This window comes from Galeopterus variegatus, unplaced genomic scaffold (assembly GCF_000696425.1).
Source record: "Galeopterus variegatus unplaced genomic scaffold, G_variegatus-3.0.2 Scaffold4827, whole genome shotgun sequence".
Lineage (NCBI taxonomy): Eukaryota > Metazoa > Chordata > Mammalia > Dermoptera > Cynocephalidae > Galeopterus > Galeopterus variegatus.
In genome coordinates, this window is record NW_007730938.1 from 108,423 (window position 1) to 115,143 (window position 6,721).

The following is a 6,721-nucleotide window of genomic DNA, read 5'->3' on the forward strand; positions in this document are numbered from 1 at the left end:
ATTCAATAAAGAAAACTTGGAAAATATCAAAAAGTAGAAAGAAAGGTCATCTATGACCCAAAATGACCATAGTTGACATTTTGGTGTGTTTCCTTCTAGATTTAGTTTTTATCTTAAATTTTGATTATTTGATATTTTGCTTATTTTAAATAGTTATGCTTATACTGTAAACATAAACTTGTAACCTGCTTTTTCATGTAGCATTATTTATAATCTTCAAAAATTCACTTGTAATGACCGTATAATTTTACAACTAATGTACCCCTCTTTATTTAATCCTTCCCCTAAAGTTAGAATTTTGGGGTATTTTTAATTTTCCTGAGTATTAAACAATGTTGCAATATACAATTTCCATAAAGTTTTATCTCATATTCTTATTTATTTCCATAGTATAGATTCTTGGGAACAAATGTGCTTGATCAAAGGATATAAACATTTCTAAATCTCCTGACACATATTACTTAGAAAAAAATTCTAAATGGAAGTGTGGGATGATTGGCACTTCCAGTGAGGATTGTAAATTTCACAAATGAGCATAATAAACACCAAATGGAGAAAACACCGTCACCTGAATATTGCCCTCGAGTCTATACAATAGATATAGAACTTAGATAGGTGGCCAAGTCTTGATAATGGAATACCGTCTTGTACTTCTTCAAATGATTCCAGGCTACAGGAAAGAGTAAAAACAAAAGAAGTAAAGGTATGAATTTAGCTTGATTGATTATCCACAATCCAGGTAGAAACTTAAACATATTTTATATTCAAAACATGATTGAACGGGAAAATGTCTATCTGCAGCTGCTAGGAAGGGTTTATACATTACATGTTGATAAACAAAATGCAAGATATCTCATATGTGATTTATTTTTTTCTCTGGACTTGTTAAATAGGTTTAGCAGTTTCAACCATAACTAAATTAACATTAGTATTTTAACAGATGAAGTAGTTTCAGTAGGATAAAGACATATTTCGCCTCTTCAAAACCACTCGCTAATGCGCTCATTTAAAAGAAAAATTATTTCAATGGGATAAGGTTCTGAGCCTTTGATTATTTTATGAACAGGAGGATTTTAATAAATAGCAAAACTTATTTGTGTTTTGGGTTATCTTTACATAGAGCACTGAAATGCTGCTCATTCAAAACACTTAGGCTGTTTTCACCATACAACACAGTAGATTTTACAATTATTCAGTTGATCCAATCCATATAGATAAGCCAACAGACACAACAGGATATCAGAAAAAATTGAGATATTTGACATTGAGTAATGATGAGGGCAGTAGAAATGGGAAATATAGAATGGAATTCTAAAGACTTTTCAAACAAGACTAGTTGAATCCTGGGAAGTGGGGGTAAAATGGAAGAGGGACAGGTGCAGTAAGGATCTGTTACCTGGATTATGACTGAGTAGGTTCCACACGATATCTTAGATAATTGAATGACTACCCTGATGAGGCAGACGATCACTTGAAGCCCACTGAGGGTTATGAGAATGGAAAATAAAATGATGTTCCACTCTACGACATGTGCAGGTTCCAGGCACTGAATCCATATGCTGGAATCTGTGAGGAAACTGAGAGAGGGAAGGGAAATGGTTAACGAGACCCACTGCCAAGTCTACATACTTGCTCCGAGGATGAAGGCTACAGGAACTTATATGTTTGGGAAATTAATATATTTGATTGAATATATAGTAATATTAAATACTAATGAATATATTTAAAAATCATTCAGATACATATATTGAACACATTTTATACATAGCACTGAGCTAGACAGCTTATTGTGAATGCAATGCCCACCTTCAAGGCAATTCCAATTCAATTAGGAGGCAAGACGCGCACCAAAGAGTTCAATAGCAATAAAAGGCAGCTCGTATCAATACCAAGAGAGGTAGAGAGAGCCCATTCTCTAGGGTCCAGAAATTGGCCAGGGCTGTCAGGGACAGGGTTAAGCTTGCCCTGGGACATAAAATCACACATGTGACAAAATAGGAGATGTTCTGCTTGAAATTCCTCGGCTCTGTTCCAAAGCCAAGTGCTACTCAAAGTTGAGTCTGTGTCAGGATTATCTGGAGTGCTTGTTAAAATACAGGGCTTGCTGGACCCCACCAAGGGTTTCTGGTTCAGAAGGTCTGGATGAGGCTTGAGACTGCATTCCTAAGTCCCCAAGTGGTGCTGCTGCCATTGCTCTGGATTCACGTCATGAGAAACTCTGCTTTAGAACATTGCAGTCCCACAGCTGTGAAGAAGAGTTAGATTATGGGGTGGGAACACAACAAATCGAAAGTTTCAATCAGTCTAGTTCAGCACAGAAGTGTGAAAACTAAACCACTCCCAAGACAGTCTTAAAATCACGCTGAATCAACCTGACTCACTTCTAGTTGTGCAATGGCCTGCAGCATTTCTCTGTTCAACTAAATTGAAATGGAGAACTGCTCTCCTCAAAAAAAAAAAAAAAAAATCCCAAACAAAAGCAATCAAATACATTTATGGGGCATAGATGTTTACGTATATATGATATGTATCGATATCATATCATAGATGATATGTATATATATGGAGAGACAGAGAGAGAGAGACAAGCTGGCTCTTCTGAGAACAGCGTCAGGCAGTCTGAGTGCTGGCCAAGTGGCCGTGGGTGTTGGTGCCTGAGATTCATTCTGTGCTTTGGTAACCACTCTCACCACCACGACCTCTTCTTTTTTCTTTCTCCCTCCTCTATTTCTCTCCTACTCCCTTTCAACCTTCTTTTTTCTCCCTTTCTTGATTTCCTACTCTCTAATGCTCCAGGACACTCAGAGGCACTCTGAGAATTTCTTGATATTGCTAATGGCCCTTATATCAGGTGGTAAATGGCACTAAATATGAAGTCAGAGCTCTTGGATCTGTAAGACCTTGGGCAAGGGACTTGACCCCTCTGATCTCCAGAGTTTTATCTTGATAATGGCACTAAAACACCTAACCCCAGGGTTATTGTGAATATGCAGGGAGAAGTGTGTAAAAATGCTTTGGAACCTATAAAGCACAATACAGATGTGGTTTTCTGTTACAATTTTCCTAAACCCATCTCATACCCTCAGTCATAGCCACTGAGAAAACGCATATCTCCAAATCCTTACCTTAGACTGTTGCCGGTACCTGCTCTGCACAAATTATCCTACCCTTTACAACAAGAGGACTTGCAGGGTTTCTGTTTTTCTCCCAGACTGTGGTACTGTTTTTTCCTTCTCGTAAACTGCAGAGAATCATATGCACTAGCAGGGTCGGGAAGGAATAGAGAAGTTTCCCTGACACCCACTCCCTGCACAGCCTCCACACACAGCTCTGCCACAGCATTTACTTCATCTGTTGTATTTCTGTCTATACCTGTGTCTGTATCTGTACTTGTTTCCATTTCCCTCCCAGTCTGTTTACTCTGAGAGCACTGATTATATTTTACTCATTTCTTAATGGCCAGGTTTCTAAGACCTAAGGCAGTGCCTGACATATTGTAATGATCAACAAATATCTGTTGAATGAAAGCTGATGCAGGATCCTCACTAGCCAACATGCTAGTGGCTTGACCTTCTGGCACATGGCAGATGAAGCACGTCATATCAGAAAGGAATATGCAGGATAATGATGCTAATAATAAAACGTGGCATGCTGTGAGAATTTATTTCGTCTCACTTAATTCTCTATTCTGTGAGGTAGAAATGATTGTTATTCCCAACTTATAGAGGCTCGGAGATGTCCAGATATTTGTCTAAGGTCATTCATCTTACAACTAAGAGGTGTGGGGTGAGGACCTGAATCCAGATCTGTAAGCATCAAAGACCTGTGATCCAAGGGTAACATTTACCCTAAGGCTTCCAGCTCAGTACAATGTTCTGTCAGGTCTGAGTGAGTTTCTAAAGGGAAGGGAACCTGCGTAATTTATCTCTGATTTTCTAGCACCTAGCCTAAGGCCTGGACATAGGTGCTCAATAAATATTTGCTGAATAAATGCACAAATGCATAACTGAGATATTATTCAATATTAATACTTGTCTCCCCCTGCATTTACCATGACTTGGAAACTGATCTAGGAAATGAGAGACTTAGCTTCCTGGAATGGCCTCCAAACATTGTGTCACCTTTAAATATTTTCATATAGATGGAAAGGTGAAAGCAAACATCAAGGACAGCCTAAGGAGTAGTGAGCAGCCTGAGATTCATGCATTTGAAAGGGGAGTCTTCTTTGGTTTGGGGGTAGGGAAAAGTTCAGGAGTTGACAGCATAAAAAAGAGGTTTTCTGCACCCATTGGGAATTTCTACATGAGGGTCTTCTTTCCTAAGCCCCTTAAAACCCACAGGAGTGTCTCCCCCAATTGCTCAGTAAGGCCTGAAGTTATTGTCTAGATTCTCCTGACCTGTGGGAGAGCCCTGCTTACTAAAAGAGGCTATAGCATGTGGCACCTTGTGGAACCTTCAGAATAAAGGCAGCTATGGCACAGAAGCAGCTTTGCCGTGCAGGCCTCAGTGTGCATGTAAGACCTCAGACAGACATGGCCTTTGAACAATAGAGCCAGCCAATCATGGGGAGTTGAGAAGATGGACAGAAACATCCTCATTTTATTCCAACAGAATTTTGAGCATCAGATAAAGACAAAGAGAGAATCAGTGGGCCTCTCCTGTATCTCTTTCTGGGCGCTGCTACCTCCTGAGCTGCCTCTGTAGGTACTGGTAGCCCAATAAGCCCAGCACAAGGCCTGCGTGAGAAATTCTGAGATCCAGGATTGGGTTGCTCGACACCTGACTGGACTACCAGCCTTCTGAGCAAGGCTAACTCTCTAGATCCTTCTTCAGTACGTGGTAGGTAAGCTCCTGGCTCCTTCCACAAACTCCTGCACCTTGTCACATTCCTGGGTCTCAGACCACACTTCCCTGACCGCCCTGCTTGGTTCTATCTCTGTGTCTCTCCTGCTGCCATAGCCCAGAGTGGGGCCATCCAAGGGCACCATTATTCTCTCCCAGCCAAGACCTTTCCCACCTGTAACAGATCATGTGTCTGGCAACAAAACAAGACTGAGGCACTAGAACCACTCAGGCCCCAAGCTCTAGCAGTTACCAGACCACAATAACCATGAAGCCCTAATCCGAAGTATGCGAGAAACACACCTTTCATTTGGATATCTCCATGACAGCCTCAAAATGTTGAATGCATATGGTATTAAAGGACTGGAGAAAAAACATCTAAACAAAGATCAGTGCAGGAATAAGTTGGTCTGGATATTAGTAAACTAACAGGAAGATTCTGCACTATGGGAGCCACGTGGAGGCCCAAAGTGATCATGGAAAATAGGCAGGTGTTTCTCATTTTCTGACCTTCTTGGTTTGGGGAATTATTTCTTACCGTCCTGCAGTGCCTTCAAAGGCATACTCCCAGCCGTTGAGGGTGCGGCAGTATGGGCCCTGGACAAGACCCAAAGCAGAAATGACCAGGCAGTATCCGGAGAAAGCAATTCCAAGGGCAGAAAAGATCATTGACAGCAGTGTCTAAATTAAACATAGAAGAAGGTTAATGTCATAGAATGAGACAAGGGGATATTGTGGATAAATTATCAGATTAAGTACCTTCTCCTACTGATCCAAGCCCACTGCAATCTATGTGACATTGAATGCCCACATAAAAATGGAAAAATGTAATTCAAACCTATCTGATCTTAAAAATAAGTTCTTTAATGACTTTTTATTTGGTACCACATATAGGTAATTAGGCTATTTACTAATTTTCTTCCTTTTTTTCCTGGAATTTTGATATCAAAATAGAGATCACCTCTTACAGAAATGCAGTGAAAGGATGGGATCAATCCAAAAACAGTCAAAACACCTGTTATTTTCTAGGAAGGGTGGGTTCTCTAAGAATTACAGGCTATGACCCCTGCCTTTTCTCTTGTAAAGGTGATATTTTAATATCTGCATAGATGTTTTTATTCATACTCAGGTGAGGATAGGATTGATTGGGAGGACGGTGTTTTCATTAAAAGAATGAGCAAAAGTCATAGGCCAATGGGTGCAGGTGGAGTTGTCAGATAGTAGGCAGATGGTCTGATCTAAGAGGGGGTTCATTCAGATGAGTGAGGGGTGAAGCTTCTGAAGACCGGATTGGCATGGTGCTAATGCTGGGCAAATGGAGTTGATGGGACACAATTCAGCCTTCAAGTAGCTTACACAGTGACTGCAGCTTGGCAGATACGGGCCACGGATGGTCTTGAATGCCAGAGAAAGGAGTCTGGACTTTATTCTTCAGGGCAAGGGGCTTCCCACCCACCCCACCTCCCACAGCCTTTTATTAAAAGAAAATTTTCAAATCTATGACATCGAAGGTATAGTATTGTGCAATTAATGAACCCCTACAGACCCTTTACCTAGATTCACATACTGTGAATATTTTGCCATGTTTGTTTTTGTTTTCTCACTCTCCGTGTGTATGTGTATACACACACACATTTGTATATGTATACACATGTACATATATGTATGTGTACATACAAACATGTTTATTTATTTACACATTTTTATTGCTGAACCATTTGAAAGTAGGTTGCAGACATTATATCTCACCTCTAAATATATCAGCACACAACTCCTAAAAATAAAAATATTCTATTATTTTGTAACCGATTTTTACTTTTTTGTACAGGACCATGAAGGTTTATGTACAAGATTACATCTCTTTAGTTTCCTTTAATCT

The 6,721-nt window shown here is 40.0% G+C and overlaps 1 protein-coding gene across 1 annotated transcript in view; it reads right to left on the reverse strand.

The window, feature by feature from the left end:
- Window positions 1-354: 354 nt before the first annotated feature.
- Window positions 355-6,721, reverse strand: part of TM4SF18 (transmembrane 4 L six family member 18) — a 13,556-nt gene continuing 7,189 nt past the window's right edge. Inside the window, exons 4-6 of the mRNA XM_008588444.1 lie at window positions 5,381-5,523; window positions 1,397-1,577; window positions 355-670 (exon numbers count right to left, since the gene is read on the reverse strand). Coding sequence (XP_008586666.1) covers window positions 656-670; window positions 1,397-1,577; window positions 5,381-5,523 — 339 coding nt within the window. The 3' untranslated portion in view covers window positions 355-655. The remainder of the gene's footprint in view (window positions 671-1,396; window positions 1,578-5,380; window positions 5,524-6,721) is intronic.